The sequence below is a fragment of the Arabidopsis lyrata genome (genome assembly GCF_000004255.2).
Source record: "Arabidopsis lyrata subsp. lyrata unplaced genomic scaffold ARALYscaffold_7, whole genome shotgun sequence".
Classification (NCBI taxonomy): Eukaryota; Viridiplantae; Streptophyta; class Magnoliopsida; order Brassicales; family Brassicaceae; genus Arabidopsis; species Arabidopsis lyrata.
Window position 1 is genome coordinate 21,447,791 of NW_003302549.1, and position 20,205 is coordinate 21,467,995.

Below are 20,205 nucleotides of genomic sequence, written 5' to 3' on the forward strand. Positions count from 1 at the left end.
GATATATGGGTCCTTGATGACTAGTAAGAGCACCCCCAATGGTGTTTCTTATGGGTTTCTTAAAAAAATCCTTAAAATTAAAAGTAATTAAAATAAATAAATATAATAAATAAAGTTAAGGATTGTTAAGAGTTGGCTCTAATATAAGGATTGTTAAGAGGTTTAAGGATTGTTAAGAGTCTCATATGTGTCGCTTTCTGATTGGGTCAAAAATATTAATAAAAGACAAAATAAAATATGCTTTCAAATTTCAGAAATATGATGGACATTCGAACTCGAGTTCGTGATAGGACTATGCATCAACAATTAAAAGCTGATTTTGTTAATCGTATATGGCAAAAAATTGTTTTTTTATTTGTACTTTTTATATGTTTTTATGTCTTGTATGTTTAAATTTTTTAGAAAATGGTAATATTTATTAAGTTTTATCAAATAAAAATATTTATAATTTTCATTTTATTTTTTCTATTTTCTTAAGAAACCCACTTAAGGACTTTACCATTGGACAAAGAAATTTTTAATAATTCATCACAAATTCTTAACTTTAAAATTATCATTATTTATGATTAAAAAGAGTTTAAGAATTTTTTTAAGGATTCAACCATTGATGTTGCTTTAAGAAACCCTTATGGGTCCTCAACGACTTTGGGGAACTACTTTTTGCATTTTGCTGTATAAATTTCCTTGAAATTTCTCTGTCTTTACGCGTATTGCTTCGTATATAGTTTATCCATATTCCATAGCCACTACCTTCTTCAACCTCTCTTTTAGCCAAACTCTCATGGCTTCTTCTTCGTTTCACATTAGGAGATACCATGTCTTTCCAAGTTTCCACGGTCCAGATGTCCGCAGAGGATTTCTCAGTCATTTACACAATCACTTTACAAGCAAGGGAATCACGACGTTCAAGGATCAGGAGATCGAGAGAGGCCAGACGATCGGACCTGAGCTCGTACAAGCGATTAGAGAATCGAGAATCTCGGTTGTGGTGCTCTCGAAGAGTTACGGTTCTTCAAGCTGGTGTTTAGATGAATTGGTTGAAATCTTGAGATGCAAAGAAGATCAGGGGCAGATTGTGATGACTATTTTTTACGAAATCGACACGTCTGATGTACGGAAACAGAGCGGTGATTTCGGAAGAGATTTCAAGAGAACTTGTGAAGGGAAGACTGAGGAAGTGAAGCAGAGATGGATCCAAGCTTTGGCACATGTAGCAACCATAGCTGGGGAACACTTACTAAACTGGTACGTTGTTTCTTTTGGAATCAATGAGTTACAACGTTTTAATCTGTCTTGTTCAATGCTTCAACGGTGAAATTTCTGTAAATTAAAACCCTCCAATATGCATTTGTTAGGGATAATGAAGCGGCTATGGTCCAAAAGTTTGCCACGGATGTTTCGAACAAACTGAATCTTACATTGTCAAGGGATTTTGACGGCATGGTAGGGATGGAAACTCACTTGAGAAAATTGAACTCTTTGTTATGCCTTGAGTGCGATGAAGTGAAGATGATTGGCATTTGGGGTCCTGCGGGAATTGGTAAAACTACCATTGCTAGAACTTTGTTCAACCAACTCTCTACCAGTTTTAGATTTATATGTTTTATGGGGAATCTCAAGGGAAAATATAAGAGCGTAGTGGGTATGGATGATTATGATTCAAAGTTGTGTTTGCAAAACCAACTTCTGTCTAAGATTTTGGGCCAAAGGGATATGAGGGTACATAATTTAGGTGCGATAAAAGAATGGCTACAAGATCAAAGAGTACTTATCATTCTTGATGATGTAGATGATATAGAGAAACTAGAGGCCTTGGCTAAAGAACCTTCTTGGTTTGGTTCCGGAAGTCGGATTATCGTTACCACAGAAGATAAAAAGATTTTGAAGGCACATTGGGTCGACAGGTTTTACCTTGTGGATTTTCCATCCGAGGAAGAAGCTCTTGAGATCTTATGTCTATCTGCTTTCAAACAAAGCACTGTACGAGATGGTTTTATGGAGCTTGCAAATAAAATAGTTGAGTTTTGCGGTTATCTTCCATTAGGCCTTTCTGTTGTGGGTTCATCTTTGCGTGGGGAGAGCAAGCACGAGTGGGAACTTCAGTTATCTAGGATTGGAACAAGTCTTGATAGAAAAATTGAAGACGTACTAAGAGTGGGATATGACAAATTGTCGAAGAAAGATCAATCTCTCTTTCTTCACATTGCATGCTTCTTTAACAGTAAGAAGTTTGATCATGTGACTACCTTGCTAGCTGACAGTAACTTGGATGTAAGTAATGGTTTGAAGACCCTTGTGGAGAAATCTCTGATCTCTATCTGCTGGTGGATAGAGATGCATCGTTTACTTGAACAATTGGGTAGACAAATAGTTATTGAACAGTCTGACGAGCCGGGCAAGCGTCAGTTTTTAGTAGAGGCTGAAGAGATTCGTGATGTACTGGAAAATGAAACAGTAAGTTCTTACATATTATTTTATCTAGAGATTGCCTAATGCTTTAGTGATAAAACGTTTCATTATTCTTCTTTTGCAATATTTGTAGGGTACTGGATCTGTCATAGGTATATCATTTGATATGTCCAAAAATGTCAAGTTATCTATAAGCAAGCGAGCTTTTGAAGGAATGCGTAATCTGAAGTTCTTAAGATTTTATAAGGCTGACTTTTGTCCTGGAAATGTTAGTTTGCGTATACTAGAAGACATAGATTATCTACCTCGTCTAAGGTTACTGGATTGGTATGCATACCCAGGAAAACGTCTTCCTCCAACATTTCAGCCAGAATATCTCATCGAGCTCCATATGAAATTCAGCAAGCTTGAGAAGCTCTGGGAAGGAATCCAGGTTAGCATTTGATATGTCTAAATTATGTTTTGACTTACTAATATGATATTTCTCATTTGTTTGTGTTTGACAAATGCAGCCCCTTAAAAATCTTAAGGAGATAGATTTGAGTTTTTCCTATAAGTTGAAAGAAATCCCTGATCTTTCGAATGCTTCTAAACTCAAGATATTGACACTTAGTTACTGCACAAGTTTGGTGAAGCTTCCCTCTTCTATTTCCAACCTACAAAAACTAAAAAAGCTGAATGTGTCATCATGCGAAAAGCTAAAGGTAATTCCAACCAACATCAACTTAGCGTCTCTCGAGGAAGTCGACATGAGTTTTTGCTCGCTATTGAGAAGTTTTCCGGATATATCTAGGAACATCAAGAAGCTCAATGTAGTAAGTACTCAAATAGAAAAGGGTTCTCCATCATCATTCAGACGCTTGTCTTGTCTTGAAGAGCTTTTTATAGGCGGTAGAAGCCTCGAGAGATTAACACATGTCCCAGTAAGTTTAAAAAAGTTAGACATAAGCCATAGTGGTATAGAGAAGATTCCAGACTGCGTTCTAGGCCTTCAACAGCTACAATCTCTTATTGTTGAAAGCTGCACAAAACTTGTGTCACTTACGAGTCTCCCACCTTCGCTTGTGTCCCTAAATGCAAAAAATTGTGTATCACTCGAGAGAGTGTGTTGCTCTTTCCAAGATCCAATCAAGGATCTCAGGTTCTACAACTGTTTGAAACTGGATGAAGAAGCAAGGCGAGCAATCATACACCAAAGAGGTGACTGGGATGTATGCTTACCCGGTAAAGAAGTACCTGCGGAGTTCACTCACAAAGCTATAGGAAACTCCATAACCACCCCTCTGGTTGGTGCACGTTCAAGATTTGAGGCTTGCCTCTTGCTTCCGCCAACCAAAGTGCATGCGTATCTTGTTATAACTTGCTGTATAAGAAGCAAAGGCGGTGTCCAGATTAACGAATTTGTATGTGGGCCATGGCCATCACCACAATGGCCTGAATTTGTAACAGAACATCTGCTCATATTTCGCGGTGAATTGTATAAAGAAAAGAGATCCCCTGAAGTGGATGGGACTATGAGCGAGATTCTGTTTGAATTCAGCTGCGATGGAAGCCAGCAAGTTATGGAATGCGGTGTGCATATCTTGAGGGATGAAGCTGCGAGTAGTAGTGAAGTGGGAAACACCAACAAGTTATGGGCCCAGCCCAATATTTAAAATGATCTCCGGTTTAGTTTAGGATTACAATTGGATTGGGATGATAGGTTTAAAATTAGATCCCTAATTTGAAATTTTTTGCTTATCTTCTTCTTCCTCCCCACTAATCTCCGATCTTCTCATGTATTCAGCTCTGAGCTCATTTCAGCTGCAATCTCTACAAAATCAAGTTCCGATTTACCGATATAAGAAGCCATTGGTGTTCGAAGAGGAATATGTCTTTGAATTTCTCTGTACATTTACAAATTTCTTTACGCGTTTTGCTCACTTGAACTCTTTGTTATGCCTTGAGTGCGATGGAGTGAAGATGATTGGAGTTTATGGTCCTGCGGGAATTTTCCATCCAAAGAAGAAGCCTTACTTACGATCTTCTGTCTATCTGCTTTCACACAAAGTTCCCCACAGGATGGCTTTGAAGAGCTTACAAAGAAAGTAGCAGAGCTTTGCGGTAATCTTCCATTAGGCCTTTATGTTGTGGATTTATCTTTGCGTGGGGAGAGCAAGCATGAGTGGAAACTTCAATTATCTAGGATCGAAACTACTCTTGATAGCAAAATTGAGGACGTATTAACAGTGGGTACATATGATTGACTGTGGTGTACAGATATCGATGGAGGAAGCTGAGGATAGCAGCAGCAGCAGCAAAATGGACAACTTTGAAACTGAGAGCAGTAGCAACCGTGTGGACTATTACGAAAGTGGAGGCAACAGCAACCACTACACAGATGGAGATGGAAATAGAGACTACAAAGCAGAAGCTTCTAAGGTCTCTCAAGTTGAAAGCACCAAAACCAGTAAAACATACAGGATGTTGGAGTTGGTTTACGAAGCATGGTCTGAGAAAGAAGAAGTTGAATAAGACAGAGCAGACTTCTTGTAAAATCTCATGAGACCAAACCAGTCAAAGTAGAGAATCCCTAATTTGTGGCACCATCTCCGCTGCCTCGTTGCAAGAACAATCTCGGCAAGCGAAGGGATCACGACGATTAATGATCGGACCTGCGATTAGAGAATCGAGTGTCTCGATTTTGGTGCTCCCGAAGAAGTACGCTTCTTCCCGCTGGTGCTTAGATGAGTTGGTCGAAATCGTCAAGTGCAAAGAAGGTTTGGGGCTGATAGTGATGACAGTTTTTCAATGGATTTCTACGGCATGGTGCAACTGCAAAGAGCTCACTCTTGAGAAAAATGTGAAGTCTTTGTTATGTAGATGGTTGGAATTTTTTTGGCGTCCTGCAGGAATTGGTGCCACTACCATTTTCGATTATAAATGCTTAATGGGGAAACTCCAGGGAAGTTATAAGATCATAGTTGGTGTTGATGTCTATGATTCCAACTTGTGTTTACAAAGTTCACTTCTGTTAACCTAAGGGACATGGCTACAATATCAAAGACTGCCTTATCATTCTTGATGATGTAGCGCAGTTAGAGGTAGTTTGCTAAAGAACCATTTTTGTTTGGTCAGAATGTCTCGTCGAAATCAGTCTGCAAATGAGCAATCCCAGAGAAACTCTGGGAAGGAATCTAGGTTGGTATTTGTTATTTGCGAATATGTTTCTAATCATTTAGCTGAAATCTGATATTTTTCATTTCTTGTGTTTGACTGATGCAGCCCCTTAAGGAGATAGATTTTGGATCCAGTAAGTTGAAAAAAGTCCAGATCTTTCAAAGGCTACTGATCTAAAAGCATTGAATACTTATGCAATGCAAAAAGATTGATGGTGTCTGGGTGCCAAAGGCTAAAATTTGTTCCAACTAATTAGCATCCCTTGAGTCAGTCTGCATGAGTCATTTCTCACAACTGAGACCTTTTCCGGATATTTCAAGAAACAGAGATAGAAGAAGTTCCGCCATCAAGTTTTGGACATTGGTCTCGCCTTGAATGGTTCTCTATAGACGGAAGTAACCTTAAGAGTTTAGCATGTGTCCGGGGAGTGTAAGATATCTTTAACTAAGCAGTAGTCACATAGAGGAGTAGCAGCAAAGTTGGCTACTATGATATTGTAGGTAGCAGCAACCACAATAGCATGGAGATGGTGAATATGAACCTGACGCTGTTCAGATCTCTCGAGGTGTAAATGTTGAAAGCAATAAGCATAAACGCTCTGTAGCTCTCGGATCTGGTCTGATGAAGAAGAAAAAGAAGATGATTATAAAAGATTTCATGTTGCGTTAGTTTGCTTGTTATGGGGATTATACAGATCCAACGGATTACGGATTTGTATCATTTGTCAAGGAAAAAGAGTCTGTTGCAAGTTGAAAAACAGTCTTGGTTTTTCCTGGAAAATTCAAAACCAATTAAGTTTCTTGAACTCCATGAGTACATGACTACCAGCTGAGATATTTGATTTACCTCCTCGGAAAAATGCCAGATTATTGAGTGCTGTGTATCTAGAGGATTTGGAGACAATGATGTTCGAGGAGATTAGTTCTGTGCTAGCAAATAATCGAGTAAGTTTTTACATGTTCTATCTAAACCATGTTCATCGCAGTTTATGCTGGTCACTTATAAATGTTCAATATCTATTGTTTATTGTGATAACAATTGCCTCTTCTTGATATTTGTTAGAGTATTGAATCATTTGATATGTACCAAGTCGAGAAGTTGTGTATAAGTGAGGGTGCTTTTGAAGGAATGTGTAATCTCTGATTCCTCAGAATATTTAGTGGAAAAGCTATATTGTAGATACCAACTAAAGAATTTGGAATATCTGCCTCGATGTCTAGGTAGATATTCTACATTGTGGATATGGAATACTACATTGGGATCAATACCCAAGAAAAGATGCAATACAGCGAGCTCCGTGACCGTAAGCTCTGGGGAGGAATCCAGGTTAGGTTCTCATTTCAACATTTAAATATCAACGCACTCCATCTATCGTATTGATCAATTTAAATGTGTTACTGAAAAGAAGTTTGATACTGTTTTCTGGTTTGTTGTGTTTGATATTCAGCTGCTGAAATCTCAACAAAGAGATTTGGGCAGTTCCTCGTCTAAAAAAAACACAGCATCGACACATGCAGAAAATTCGTTTGTCACTGCATTGTAGCAACTGAATGGGTTTACCGGTGCGCATCCCTACTTCATTTACATAACTACATGAAACTCCTTAACCATTAACCATTAGCATGGCTGGTGAGCTTTCTTTTTCTGTAACCTCCAGTTTTAAGGCTTGCTCATTTCCTTTAAAATCACCAAATGTATATCTCTTGATACAAGTGTAGATTGCGACAAAGAAGAATCAGGAGGTTTGTCGGTAACAAGTAACAACAATAATCAAGGTTATTATTACTTACCTTTCTTTGACAATTAGGATGGTTAGGTGGGCAATAAGAATACTTTTATGCAGTTGTCAAAATGACAGACATTCTGATTAGTTTTTGTTATATTATAATTAATAGAACCAAGTCAATTGATTCCATAAGTCCGCGATGATTAAGAAAACCCATTTGCAAATTTTTATATATATTAAGCACTAATAATCATTTTATGAATTTCATAGATTGCTTTTCTAAGAAACTACACAAGACAAGAAAAGTCTTTTATTTCATCTTTTCTCTTCATTGATACCTGAAAATACTAATTAGTACGTTATGTTTATTTATTCTTTAAATGTGTAGTCGAGACCACGGCTATGAGGAAGTTTCATGTCCAGTGCTTGTCATCATACAAAGACTAAAAAATCAACCAATCAGCATTCAAAAATCTGTGAAAGTTTCCCCCCGATGTCTTTAGTGTTTATATAAGTAAATTAGAACTCTTTTATCCTCCGAAGAGCGTTTCAAAATCAGTGCAAGTCTGTAAAATATTCTTCAACTTCTCTTTACCCTATCTCTCATGGCTTCTTCTGCGACTCATGTTAGAAGATATCATGTCTTCCCGAGCTTCCATGGCCCGGACGTCCGTAGAACATTTCTCAGTCATTTACAGCATCACTTTGCAAGCAAGGGAATCACGGTGTTTAAAGATCAGGAGATCAAAAGAGGCCAGACGATTGGACTGGAACTCAAACAAGCAATAAGAGAATCGAGGGTCTCGATCGTGGTGCTCTCAAAGAAGTATGCTTCTTCGAGCTGGTGTTTGGATGAATTGGTCGAAATATTGAAATGTAGAGAAGCTTGTGGGAAGATAGTGATGACGATTTTTTACGAAATTGATCCGTTCCATGTTCGGAAACAGATTGGGGATTTTGGAAGGGCTTTCCGGGAAACTTGTTTTAGCAAAACTAAGAAGGTGAGGCTGAAATGGAGCAAAGCTTTGACTGATGTCGCAAACATAGCAGGAGAACATTCTCTACGTTGGTATGTAGTTTTTTTTTCTCTGTGTCTGAATGAATTATTCTTAAGCAGTGCTTCAATGGTGGTGTCTCTTTAAATTTAGACTTGTTTATTTTGTTAGGGAAGATGAAGCTAAGATGATCGAAAAAATTGCTGCTGATGTTTCAAACAAACTGAATGCTACACCATCGAAGGATTTTGACGGGATGGTGGGAATGGAAGCGCACTTGAGAAAGGTAAACGCTTATTTACACCTTGAGTGCGATGGAGTGAAAATGATTGGAATTCAGGGTCCTGCGGGTATTGGTAAGACTACAATTGCTAGAGCTTTGTTCAACCAGCTTTCTGCCAATTTTCAACTTAAATGTTTTATAGAGAACCTCAAGGGAAGTTATGGGAGTGATGTTATTGATGACTATGGTTCGAAGTTGTGTTTACAAAACCAACTTCTTTCCAAGATTTTGAACGAAAAGGATATGACGATAGATCATTTAGGTGCAATAAAGGAAAGGCTACTAGACCAAAAAGTCCTTATAGTTCTTGACGATGTAGATGATCTTGAACAATTAGATGTCTTGGCTAAAGAACCATCTTGGTTTGGTCTAGGAAGTCGGATTTTTGTTACCACAGAAGATAGACAGATATTGAATGCACATTGGGTAAACTATATCTACCATGTGGGTTATCCGTCTGAAGAAGAAGCTCTTGAGATCTTATGTCTATCTGCTTTTCAGAAAAATTCTCCACTGGTTGGTTTTGAAGAGCTTGCAAAAAAAATAACAAATTTTTGCGGTAGTCTTCCGTTAGGCCTTCGTGTTGTGGGTTCATCTTTGCGTAGGGAGAGCAGGCATGAATGGGAACGTCAATTATCTAAACTAGAAACTAGTCTTGATAGAAAGATTGAAAACGTGTTAAGGGTCGGATATTGCAAATTATCGAAGAAAGATCAGTCTCTATTTCTCCACATTGCTTTGTTTTTCAACAATGAAACTGTTGATCATGTGACAACCATGCTAGCTGATAGTAACTTGGATATTAGCAACGGGATGAAGACCCTAGCTGATAAATCTCTTGTGCATATATCTACCATAGGGTGGATAAAGATGCATCGTTTACTCCAACAATTAGGGAGGCAATTAGTTCATGAACAGTCTGATGATCCCGGGAAACGTCAGTTTTTAGTAGAGGCCGAAGAGATTCGTGATGTGCTGGCAAATGAAACAGTAAGTTATTTCATATGTATAGTATTCCCTAGAGAATTTGCTCAATAAACTTTTGGTTTTGTGATGACAGTTTCATCAGTCTTGTTTTGGAATATTTGTTAGGGTACTGGATCTGTCATAGGTATATCATTTGATATGTCCAAGATCAGCGAGTTCTCTATAACTGGGCGAGCTTTTGAAGGAATGCGTAATCTTCGATTCTTAAGAATCTATGGGAGATATTTTAGCAAAGATGTTACGTTGGGAATATCAGAGGACATGGAATATCTACCTCGTCTAAAGTTACTACATTGGGATTCATACCCGAGAAAACGTCTTCCTCAAACATTTCGACCGGAATGTCTCATCGAGCTCCGTATGCAATTCAGCAAGCGCGAGAAGCTTTGGGGAGGAATCCAGGTTGGTATTTGATATTCTGAAATATGTTTTTAATGATTCAACCTAATTATGATTTGAAGATGATGATGGTGTTTGTGTATATATGTGTTTTCTTGTGCTATCTTTTTTCTGTGATTTTTCCCTTAAAATTTCAATGTAAGAATGTTGTTTTCCATCTGGTAATGTAGTTCCTGAAGTTTGATCAAACGCAACACTAAAAAAGCTCAAAACTAAAGACATTGCCTGTGTTTCAAGATTTCATAAACTCAAAAGCGTTGTAGATGAACAAGTGCAGCAACTGTGAAACATCCCTTTCTTTTTCACACTAAGTTATCCCAGAAAGGCAGAAGAAGAATCAGATTATCTTGAGAGTAGGTAGCAGCAGCAACCACCACATCAATGGAGATAAAAAAAAAACTATGAAACTTAAAAAAGTTGTCTTCCATAAAACTTTTAAAAAAAAAAGAAGCCACAGGCCTATAAAACGCTAATGCATAGTTCAAAACACACAACAAGAAAGTAGAAACATTAGTAGGAATAACATAAAACATCTAAATCATTCCAAAAGCAGAATTTCTTTTCTTCGTTGGATAAGTAAACTATCAAACTCCAGCTTTTGCAAACTTTGCAAAGAGAGTTTCTTTCTTGATGTTCAAATGTAGCTCCTCAACACTCAATGCCTTCCATTCATCGATGAACTCTTTAATTGTTTCAGCTCCAAGATTCTTCAAGTTTTGAAACATCAAATTCTTCTGATACTGACTTAAACCTTGAAACGATGTCGCCGCCTCAAGTGCATCTTGAAGAACACACAAGTCATCTTCCTCACTCTTCTCTTTCTCACCCTTATTAATCTCCAGATTATTTTTGTAACTCACCAGCTCATCCTCCTACAAAAACAAAGACACTAACATCGTTACTCATAAAAAGTATAAAACATTTACATAAAGAGAAGAGAACACACTCACATTTTTTGTTTGGTCATCAATACTCTCCTCAAAAGCTTGTTCTGTTTCTGTATCTGAGTCAGATATTATGATTGTTGGCATTTTGAAAGCTTCTTCTTCATGCCTACGTTTTTTTCTGCGTCGGAATTCAAAACCACCAGAGTAGGAGTCGTCGCTGCTGGAATCTTTTTCCTCAGAGACCATTATTTTGATAAGTGACACCAAAAGAATCAAACTTGGCAACGTTTTAGAAAAGAAAACTAAATTGCCAATATTGAGAGAGAAGTGTGACATGAGTCTCTATTTAAACAACTCCCAGAGATAGGAAGAGCAAACGTTAGATTGGAAAAATGCGCTCTATCTTTAATTTTTTGTGGGCTTCGAGACCAATAAATAATGTCTACAATATTTCAAATATTTTTAAACATGGATAAACTTTTAGACTATTTCCATTACATGTTCGGCCACTATTAGTCCCGATAATTTAATTGGATTGGGTCAATTAGCCCATTAAAATTTTTTATCTCGGCCCAATTTGGGATACATAAACCCTTAAAACAAACATGTTATAAAAGTGGCGGCTTTAGTCGAAATTAGGGTTTCGCGTTAAGGAGAAGAAGAGAAAGCTATACACATACAAACGCAGTCACCTCCTCTGTCGCCTCCTTCTTCAATCTCATCGCAATCATGGTAACATCTCTAAACCCTAAATCACTCCTTACGTTGTTAATCCAATATTGATTTCAAAATGCTGAGTGTAAATAATCAAACTGTATAAAAAACAAAATCTTGTTTCTCCAGATCATATCAGAGAAGAATCGCCGTGAGATCTCCAAGTACCTCTTCAAAGGTACCATTTTGATTTGAGCTTATGAATCTAGTTGTCTTGTACGTTAATGGGTTTTAAGCATAGTGATTGATTTGGAATGTTTCAAGAGAAGTGTACTTAGAAATGGTTGTGATTTGGTTATTTTGTGTGCAGAGGGTGTTTTGTTTGCTAAAAAGGATTTCAATTTACCACAACATCCTTTGATTGAGAGTGTTCCAAATCTGCAAGTTATCAAGTTGATGCAGAGTTTCAAATCTAAGGAATATGTGAGAGAGACTTTTGCTTGGATGCATTACTACTGGTTCCTCACAAATGAAGGCATTGACTTTCTCAGGACTTACCTTAATCTCCCTTCTGAGATTGTTCCTGCTACTTTGAAGAAGCAACAGAAGCCTCTTGGTCGACCTTTCGGAGGTGGTGACCGTCCCCGGTAATCAACTTGAATCTTCAATTGTCAATCTTGTGTTATTGTTTCCTGTTACTTGTAAGTGTTAATATGTGACGGTTTCGATTTGTTTTATACAGTGGTCCACCTCGTGGTGATGGAGAGAGGAAGTTTGGTGACAGAGATGCATACCGTGGAGGTCCGAGATCAGGTGGAGAGTTTGGTGACAAGAGTGGAGCTCCTGCTGATTACAACCCTGCCTTCAACAGGGTACACAATCTCTCCTTTCTTGTCATTCTCTGTGAATTGTTGGTACTTTGATACTTATTCCTTACTTTAAATCATATTGTGAACCCTTTTAGTTGTTATGCATTAGTATCATGCTTAATTTTGAGGAAACTTCTGAAGCCACTATCTCTCAACAACATTTTGTGTTCTTAGGTTCTCTAAATTTTCAAGCCTCTGCCACTAAGTCCTACTTAAAATCATTTTATGAGCAGTTTGACTCTGTAGTACCTTGTGTAATTGCATTGCTTTAATCTGTTGTGCACTTGGCTTCCCTAAATGTTCTATTCTCTGCCACTAGGTCTTTCTTTCATGAGTATGGTTTCATGTCCTGCAATTATGTTGGTGTGTAATTAAATGTTTTGGGGTTGTACAGGGAGGAGCTGGTGGAGCTAGGCAAGGGTTTGGTCGTGGAGCCGGTGGTTTTGGTGGTGGTGCTGGTCCAGCTGCTGGATCCGATCTTCCTTGAAAGGGACTTTCTTGTTTCTTTTTGGTCTTATTTAAGGTTACATAGTACCTTTGATTTGAGAACGAATGTGTCTTTTGGAACTTTGTTTCTTTCTCTAAACCATTTCACAATATGATTGTTTTTTACGGTAGAATTTTATGAAGAAATGTTGGATCGTTACATGAATCTTTTTACACTCTGCCCTCCTTTTTAAATTCTCCTATTTATGTAGTTTAAAATGTTATGATTTGTTTTATTAACCTATTTATGATGTATGAAATGAAATCATGAAAAGATTGGTATCAACCTATAGTTTTGATGAAATTTAGACGTCACTCTGTGTCTGCCCTCCTTTTTTCAAGTCTTCTATATAGCGTAAACTTTAATTTGTTTTGTATTTGTTGATGACATATAAATCAATATGAATAGTTTAAGTAAGCTGTCCTTAAGCAAAAAGAACATGCCTACAATAAGCAGAAAATCCAAAAAAATTAATGTTGGTGACATTGTTTTTTTACTTGTATATATAGCCTCTTTGAGAATTATAAATAAGAGAATTGATGAATGTTTAGAGCAAGCAACGTGAGATAGGAGCGACAGTTTAAAGGTGTATAGAAAAAAAAAAAAAAAAAAAAAAGAGAAGAGACCCAAGCAAGTGACCAGGTCTAAGCATATATATATGGTTCTTTATCACGTAACATAGGCATCTAAGAGCATACAGACCACTAGTGTAATCACCAAAAGCCTCCCTTCCAATAAAGTATCTCAGATACAAGAGTACAAAAAATTACCTTTAACTTAGCAAACCAACCTCAACTTGTACTCTTGAGCAAATCAATGCTCTTCTAAACTACTTTGTTTCATCCTTTTGCCTCAGTGTAGGTTTCTTGATTTGGACCAAACTTGGAACATAAGAGCACACAGGTGGCCGACAGTATTGGCCGTCAGATACTCTGAGATCCAAGTATTTAGCCTCTCTAGCGGTGTTAAGAAATGTCTTGGGAAATTCTCTATCAAGACTCATGAAAATTTTCTTCTCCTCGTCAATGAGGAAAATAATTGGATATATATTAGGTTTCGTATTCATTCTCAAGAACTTGCTCCACGACACCATTTCAGCTTCAATCTTAGTCGTAATCCATATATCAATCTCATATTCACATTTGCAGTATGAGTAGTATTGCTGAAATAAAGCTGCAAGCTTCTCTTCTTTAACACAAGATAAAGTCACATATGGATATCCACGATCCGTAGCGCCAAACGGCAAAGGTAGAAGCGGCCCGAAACTCTCTCTTGTAAAATCAAAACAGATTATGTGATCGAAGAGACCACGTGAGCTCCTTTTCGCAGGCCAGTAAGTGTTTCCCTTAAGAGAAACGCCATAGCTAGAGCAAGATATCCACCAGTGTGGAGTGACATCAAGAGTTGTCCATAAACTAGAGTCAAAATCGTAGATTTCATACTCGCACCTAGATGAAGAATCTAAGAAACCTCAAGAATTTAACGCTACGACAAGATTCTTTGTCTGCGTATCCAAGAGCATACCTGAAACTGTCCCATCCGATTGAAAGGTGAGAAAATCTGATTTGGATCCACCTTGCTTGCCGCAAATACGGATTCAAAACCACAACCCTAGTAGGGTCTTCAAAGATGCATAACAACAAACCCTCATAGTGGAAGACTCGATATATACTAACTTGATTATCAAGAAAACTAAGCTGGCCTTTAAGCTCTACAGATGGATCAACGTCGTCCACAGTGACGCTCATTAAATAAAGATCGTGAGGCATCATCGAGATCATCATAGTATTCTCTTCTCTTGTTGCTGCTTTATCAATGTGCATCTTCGTAAAGATCTCACTTTTGGATAAATTGTTCCAACTTTTGCAAGTTAATCTCACTGATTTCATAGATCTCAAGGGAACCCTAGAAATAATCTCTTCTATCAACTCTCTTGGAAGACTGGATATCATCGACGTCATTGTTTCAAATCGCAAAAAAATGTTTTTTTTTTTTCTCACTTTTAAAATCCCTATTTTCCTTTTCCTCTGATTTCTTGCGGTTAAGGAAAAATATATATAACAATTGAAGAAACTACAAAAACCCTAAACGAAGATGGGCCAATCGTGGGCTTCAGAATCTACTCGAAATGACATGTCTTCTAGATGAAATATTGGTTTGATGAGATGTGATGAAATGTGACAGAATAGTACTTGCAAACAGACAAGTTGTTTGATAAGCTGCTCTGGTTAGGTTTGGCTCCTCATGTACATTTTATACCTTTTTATTTCTCAATTCACTCATTGGTTTCTTTAAAACTTGATCAAATTGTGTATTTGGTTTCGATGGGCATCACAGAGAACATGACGTAAACTCAAACTTGGCTCAGGCCTAACATGAGAACATAAGTATAGCCAAATACTACAAAATTACTACCATCAAATTACAAGAATTCTATTATAGTATATTCGTAAAATTTTATAAAAACTAGGCCAATAACATGTGGGCTAAAAAAAAAAATTATCCTTTCATCGCGAACATATTTTTATTTATTTATTTAAAAACATAAATTTTGTGATTTTTTTAGAGTAAAAATATTATTTTTTTAAAAATAGTTGGAACAAGAGAGGGATCAGATGGTATAAAAATTGGAGCGCCCAATTAGTCGTAACAGGCTTTGAGCGGAACGCTCATCACGCATTTAAAGCGAGATTAAACCCATTCCTCATTTCCCCTTTAACTTGCCTGAAGGATCATACTTTCTATCGGAGCCACCTCTTCTCTTTATATAGTAAGCCCACGAGCCTCTCACTATTCTACACAACCGATGTGGGACAAAAACTACAACTAATAATCTCACCTACTTGTTTGTTTGCTTTATTTGAAAGTCTCTGCCTCGCTCAGAAGGTTCCAAGTTAAGTACCACTCCCATCAAATGTCATGAAGATCCAAAATGATTTCTCTGTTTTGTATATTGGTTTAATAATACGTAAACTCAGTTTTCATTTCACAAATATAATCACAAGTAGTATAAGGGAAAAGAAGCTAATTTACTGTTGAAGAGAAGCTAAGACTGAAGATACGATGTGAAGTGAACCCGTTGCGATAACCATTCCTGAGTCACTACTGCTTCTGTCATCGCTGAGAATCTTGTAGGCAAGCTTTAAGGAATCCAACACAGTTTTGTTTTCTGAAGCTTCCATAGACCCTGACCCCAATTCATCAGCAGCTTTTATCCATGATTCTTTCAACACTGAAGACGACGTTGATCTAATCTTAGCTCCACCAATGTCAGCTTCTGTTAGAATCACTACTTCTGGTTTTAGACCTGTGAGAAGTTCTTTTGCAAAGGACACATGATCTTTGTCACTAGCCATTGCAATCACAAACACAATCCTCTTCTCTGCAAAATCTTTCTTTATCATATCCTTTAGAGCTCGCGCAGATTCTTTGGTGTGGGCTGATAAACAGACCAAAGGTTGATACCGTAAACCAAAAGTCTCAAGCAAAGTGGTTTGTATCTAATGTTACGATACTCAAGAGAAGAAACAAAAATTTAAATTGACTCAGAGCCGAAGTAGAGACATTAAAGCTATAACCAACCTCCATCAAGAAGCACTGTTGCTCCGGGTAATTGTAAAGTCTCTGCTTCTTTTGGTGTCAGAAACTGACTTCTCCCAAGTAAACGAGTATTCTCTAAACCAATCCTAATTGCTTCATCTGTCACTCTCCCACATCCTGATTATTATTCCATAATAAAAGTTAACAAAATTTGTAAGCTTGTTCAATTCTTTTGTTGCTTTAAATAGAGATTCAAAGTGCATCATACCTTGATCGCGAAGACAAAGAGACACACATGTGGCAGTAACAGCATTTTGGAGCTGGTGATGTCCAAGCATACGTAGGTTTACATCACTAAGCTCAACAATCTGCATTTATATGTACAATTTGTTGATATATTATGAACCACACATGAAATTCTTGCTTTAAATAAAAGAATAAAAGGTCTTTGAAACTTACTGGTTGTTTGACAAAAAAAAAAAAAAACTTACTGGTTTATCATCTTTCTCATTTTGTATCACGATGTCACAGGACTGGCAAAGCCCGAACCCATTTTTGTTGATGATGCCTTTGATTGACGAACTAGATCCAATATTAGATGCCAAAATAACCGATGACAACATCGATGCTGCTTTAGAACGAAGAATGCCCTCAATATGAGGAAGAAACGGCCCACCTAAAACCACCTACAAGTTTTATAACCACACATAAAACCCTATCTATCAATGTGCTGAATCCAATGGTTATAAGACAAGCAAATACATAAAAACCACCTAACTGGGCGACCGTGTTTAATAATTCCAGATTTGGCCTCTGCGATACTTTCCAAGGAACCCCCAAGAGCAGCCATGTGTTCCTCACCTATCGTTGTTATGACCGATGCAGCAAGATTGGAACTTTCAATGACATTTGTAGCGTCTCGAGCTCCTCCTAGCCCAGCCTGATGACACCCAGACAAATATAAAACCGTGCTATAAATAAGCTAATTAAACTAGACGACAAGCTAACAATAGCATAAGAAAGTCTCTTTAGATTGTCTAATGTAAAAAGATGAGCCAACCTCTATTACCGCAATGTCGACATTTTCTTTTTCAAATAAAGAAAAAGCTATCCCAGTGAGAATCTGCCAAAAAGAAAAGCCTATATAAGAAACAACACGAAACTGTGTGGAAGACAGAGTCTAGTAAAAGCTAAGATTGCTAACCTCAAAATGACTCAAAGAACCATTTTCCTCTTGAATAGACTGTTCGAGAATCGGTTTGATTGAATAGAAATGATCATTAAGAGTGGATGCAGAGACAGGCTCTCCATTACAAGAGATACGTTCTTTGATACTCAAAATATGTGGGCTGCAATAAAGAACAAAAGCTCATGCAAGTAACCATGAAAGATTCCAACTCAAGATATAGTAAAATCTTAATACAAAGTCAGCATTATGTACCTCGAATAACAACCAACTGAATATCCTCCAGCTCGTAAGATATTAGAGACAAAAGCAGAAGTTGACCCTTTTCCCTTAGTTCCAGCCACATGAACAACCTACAATCACTGCCCTCACTGTTAATCTCACCTTCCACTAATCATGAACCAATAACCAGCAAACAAAATATGCATAATTCAAAAACCAATCCAAATCTAAAGATGAGACCTTTATATAAACAACTTCCAACAATTACAAGTGCTTTTCAATCCATAAGAGAATAATCAGAATACAAAAGAAAAAACAATCCAAATCTAAAGGTGAGACCTTTAACTTAGCAATCAGTAAGAGAAATGGTGAATTAGCAAAAAAGCACGAACCTTGTATTTGGAATGAGGATTATGGAGGCGAAGCATGAGACGTTTCATTCGACTGAGATCGAATCCATCACCGGAATCAGTTCCAGCTCCTTTTGGAACACCTGATTTCTCATAGTTTTTGAGAGATTCTAAAAAACCCACAAAATCTCTGAGCTCGGGATCTTCAGTAGAAGAAATGGTTGAAAGATTTCGATTTGAGGTCAGATTTGCTGAAGATATTCTTCTTATTCTCGGAGAAATTTTGCAATTGGAAATGGCACTCAAGTGGCTCCACAGTGTCCTCATCTTCTTCGCTGCCTCGGTGATCAAATTCTCTCTTTTTTCGAGAAATCGTCTGGGGAGTCACCTTTTGACAAACTCTAATTTTAAATCGAAAATGCCGGAAGTTACAATATTACCCTAGCCAAAATACTAAAATTACACATTAAACTTGGGTTTTATCTACCCAACCAAATTGATTTTGGATCTAACCCAAAAACCCACAAACCTTAACTCCTCTCAACGAGCCAACTTCTCTCACGACCATTTTCTCTCCGTTTTCTGCGTTTTCGTTTTCTCTCCTCTTTCCACGACATGGATTCTCATTCAATTCGTCTTCAATAGTTAAGAAATTCAAAAGAGACAACCGTTATCTCCATGATTTCTCGATTTCAACTTCATATATCTCTCGATTTCGTTGCCAATTCTCTCCCTTTAAATCTCCGTTTTATCTTCGAAAATCCTTGTTGTCGATTATGGCTGGGAGAAAGAGGAAGAGGGGAACGTATGCTCCGGATCGATGAAAAGAAGTAAGGGAAGAAGATGGAGGAGCAACGAGTTTGCAGCCATCCCCGACGGAGTTAAAGAAGCCAATTGAGGGAGGAGAAGGAGTTGAAGAAGAAGTTCCGATGTTAAGTCCGGTTGTCGAGGCAGATGAAGAAGAGAATGAGGAAGAAGAGTCTGGGAATGAGGAAGAAGAGAACGAAGAAGAAGAGAACGAAGAAGGTCAAGGGAATGGCGAAGACGGAGGAGAGACTAGTGGTAGTAGTACAACCTTGTTGGACTCCTCCTCTGATGAGAGTATCGAGGATGAGATAGCAAATGGAAATCGAGTGAAAAATGCGGCGGAGATGGTAAGTATTTGAATTGGGTAATGCTGGTATAATAGGGTAACATTATTTGGATATCTGGGTAAAACTGGTAGAACAGGGAAACACTAAGGTATCTTGGTAAAACTGGTAGAACAGGGAATACTATTGTGTGTGATATACATGTAGAATTGGGTAATACTGGTAATACAAGGGTATTACTATTATCAGTAATACTGGTAATACAAGGGTATAACTATGACTAGTTACACTAGTATTACCCAGATATATATAGTATGACTAGTTACACTAGTATTACCCAGATATATGTAGTATGACTAGTTACACTAGTATTACCCAGATATATGTAATATGACAAGTTACACTAGTATTACTACAAATGTAGTAGAACTAGTAAAACTAGTATTACTGACAGAGTTTTTGTATTGTTTTGGCAGGATACAATGAGGGAGAACGTGATCATATATTTCAAATGCGAATGTCGCATGAATATCTTGATGATGAAGACATCAGGGGAGAAGATAACTCTGTCATAGTATTGGTATAACTAGATAAAACTAGTCGGATTTTATTTGTAATGCTGGTACAACTAGGTATAATTATCAGTCTTTTGAGAAACTTATGAAGAAAGTATAACAATAATTAATTGTTGATTCCCCAAAATCAAATGTTCGAAATGACTGGAGAATATGCTACGTCTGTGGAGCCATTTGGGAGAAAATTTCGACTTTTTAATTTATTTCACACGGTCTTCTACTTATTTAGCATTGTTATTGGGCAAACAAAGACTAGAGAATATGATATGTCCATGAAGTCATATTCCACATGAAATTGATAGTATCATGGTAGCTGGAGGTGAAGAAGAATATATCTTCTTCACTATATCTTTGTCATATGGTTGTTGTTTAGATTTGTACAATTG

At 37.4% G+C, this 20,205-nt stretch overlaps 7 protein-coding genes across 8 annotated transcripts; 4 read left to right on the forward strand and 3 right to left on the reverse strand.

The window, feature by feature from the left end:
* The first annotated feature begins 729 nt into the window (after nt 1-729).
* Nucleotides 730-7,888, forward strand: LOC9304661 (disease resistance protein RML1A). The gene is given in 11 exon segments (XM_021017140.1): nt 730-1,245; nt 1,356-2,454; nt 2,543-2,842; nt 2,922-4,022; nt 4,669-4,860; nt 4,862-5,589; nt 5,674-6,512; nt 6,631-6,894; nt 7,016-7,197; nt 7,287-7,343; nt 7,683-7,888. Coding segments are annotated over 6 exon segments (3,249 nt in total). The 5' UTR covers nt 730-781; the 3' UTR covers nt 4,955-5,589; nt 5,674-6,512; nt 6,631-6,894; nt 7,016-7,197; nt 7,287-7,343; nt 7,683-7,888.
* On the forward strand, nt 7,884-10,147 carry LOC9304662 (disease resistance protein RML1A). Of its 2 annotated transcripts, XM_021017139.1 has the most exons (4): nt 8,039-8,120; nt 8,242-8,363; nt 8,461-9,562; nt 9,665-10,147. In XM_021017139.1, exons 3-4 carry the CDS (start codon nt 8,477-8,479, stop codon nt 9,971-9,973), a joined length of 1,395 nt encoding a protein of 464 aa, XP_020872798.1. In that variant the 5' UTR covers nt 8,039-8,120; nt 8,242-8,363; nt 8,461-8,476; the 3' UTR covers nt 9,974-10,147. The 2 variants fall into 2 exon arrangements, with proteins under 2 accessions (XP_002868590.1, XP_020872798.1); XM_002868544.2 differs by having other exon boundaries at nt 7,884-8,363.
* An 84-nt stretch (nt 10,148-10,231) lies between these two features.
* On the reverse strand, nt 10,232-11,091 carry LOC9304663. Its single transcript, XM_002870586.2, is given in 4 exon segments — nt 10,232-10,491; nt 10,493-10,557; nt 10,560-10,830; nt 10,909-11,091. Coding segments are annotated over 4 exon segments (750 nt in total). The 3' UTR covers nt 10,232-10,260.
* A 370-nt stretch (nt 11,092-11,461) lies between these two features.
* On the forward strand, nt 11,462-13,033 carry LOC9306704 (40S ribosomal protein S10-2). The gene is made up of 5 exons (XM_021019391.1): nt 11,462-11,577; nt 11,689-11,737; nt 11,870-12,146; nt 12,242-12,371; nt 12,763-13,033. Exons 1-5 carry the CDS (start codon nt 11,575-11,577, stop codon nt 12,853-12,855), a joined length of 552 nt encoding a protein of 183 aa, XP_020875050.1. The 5' UTR covers nt 11,462-11,574; the 3' UTR covers nt 12,856-13,033.
* Nucleotides 13,034-13,469: 436 nt separating this feature from the next.
* LOC9304664 (F-box protein At5g41490) lies at nt 13,470-15,024 on the reverse strand. Its single transcript, XM_021019513.1, is given in 2 exon segments — nt 13,470-14,318; nt 14,320-15,024. Coding segments are annotated over 2 exon segments (1,131 nt in total). The 5' UTR covers nt 14,817-15,024; the 3' UTR covers nt 13,470-13,684.
* Nucleotides 15,025-15,770: 746 nt separating this feature from the next.
* On the reverse strand, nt 15,771-18,534 carry LOC9306705 (dihydrofolate synthetase). Its single transcript, XM_002870588.2, has 9 exons — nt 18,196-18,534; nt 17,837-17,934; nt 17,600-17,744; nt 17,456-17,518; nt 17,174-17,335; nt 16,887-17,081; nt 16,664-16,763; nt 16,438-16,572; nt 15,771-16,294 (listed from the first exon to the last, which is right to left on the reverse strand). Exons 1-9 carry the CDS (start codon nt 18,478-18,480, stop codon nt 15,885-15,887), a joined length of 1,593 nt encoding a protein of 530 aa, XP_002870634.1. The 5' UTR covers nt 18,481-18,534; the 3' UTR covers nt 15,771-15,884.
* A 389-nt stretch (nt 18,535-18,923) lies between these two features.
* LOC9306706 (prothymosin alpha) lies at nt 18,924-19,894 on the forward strand. The gene is made up of 2 exons (XM_021020002.1): nt 18,924-19,307; nt 19,721-19,894. Exons 1-2 carry the CDS (start codon nt 19,083-19,085, stop codon nt 19,817-19,819), a joined length of 324 nt encoding a protein of 107 aa, XP_020875661.1. The 5' UTR covers nt 18,924-19,082; the 3' UTR covers nt 19,820-19,894.
* The last annotated feature ends 311 nt before the right edge of the window (nt 19,895-20,205 follow it).

What these genes read in the sequence shown, in the direction of transcription:
- LOC9304662 (XM_002868544.2), top strand. Translation starts at nt 7,900, where the DNA reads ATGGCTTCTTCTGCGACTCATGTTAGAAGATATCATGTCTTCCCGAGC. An exon ending in GGAGAACATTCTCTACGTTG is followed by an intron (nt 8,364 to 8,460) that starts GTATGTAGTTTT and finishes TTATTTTGTTAG; the next exon opens with GGAAGATGAAGCTAAGATGA. An exon ending in ATGTGCTGGCAAATGAAACA is followed by an intron (nt 9,563 to 9,664) that starts GTAAGTTATTTC and finishes AATATTTGTTAG; the next exon opens with GGTACTGGATCTGTCATAGG.
- LOC9306704 (XM_021019391.1), top strand. An exon ending in GGAGGTGGTGACCGTCCCCG is followed by an intron (nt 12,147 to 12,241) that starts GTAATCAACTTG and finishes TGTTTTATACAG; the next exon opens with TGGTCCACCTCGTGGTGATG. An exon ending in ACAACCCTGCCTTCAACAGG is followed by an intron (nt 12,372 to 12,762) that starts GTACACAATCTC and finishes GGGGTTGTACAG; the next exon opens with GGAGGAGCTGGTGGAGCTAG.
- LOC9306706 (XM_021020002.1), top strand. Translation starts at nt 19,083, where the DNA reads ATGTTAAGTCCGGTTGTCGAGGCAGATGAAGAAGAGAATGAGGAAGAA. An exon ending in TGAAAAATGCGGCGGAGATG is followed by an intron (nt 19,308 to 19,720) that starts GTAAGTATTTGA and finishes TTGTTTTGGCAG; the next exon opens with GATACAATGAGGGAGAACGT.
- LOC9306705 (XM_002870588.2), bottom strand. Translation starts at nt 18,480, where the DNA reads ATGAGGACACTGTGGAGCCACTTGAGTGCCATTTCCAATTGCAAAATT. An exon ending in TCAGTTGGTTGTTATTCGAG is followed by an intron (nt 17,745 to 17,836) that starts GTACATAATGCT and finishes TCTTTATTGCAG; the next exon opens with CCCACATATTTTGAGTATCA. An exon ending in ATGAGAAAGATGATAAACCA is followed by an intron (nt 16,764 to 16,886) that starts GTAAGTTTTTTT and finishes ATATAAATGCAG; the next exon opens with ATTGTTGAGCTTAGTGATGT.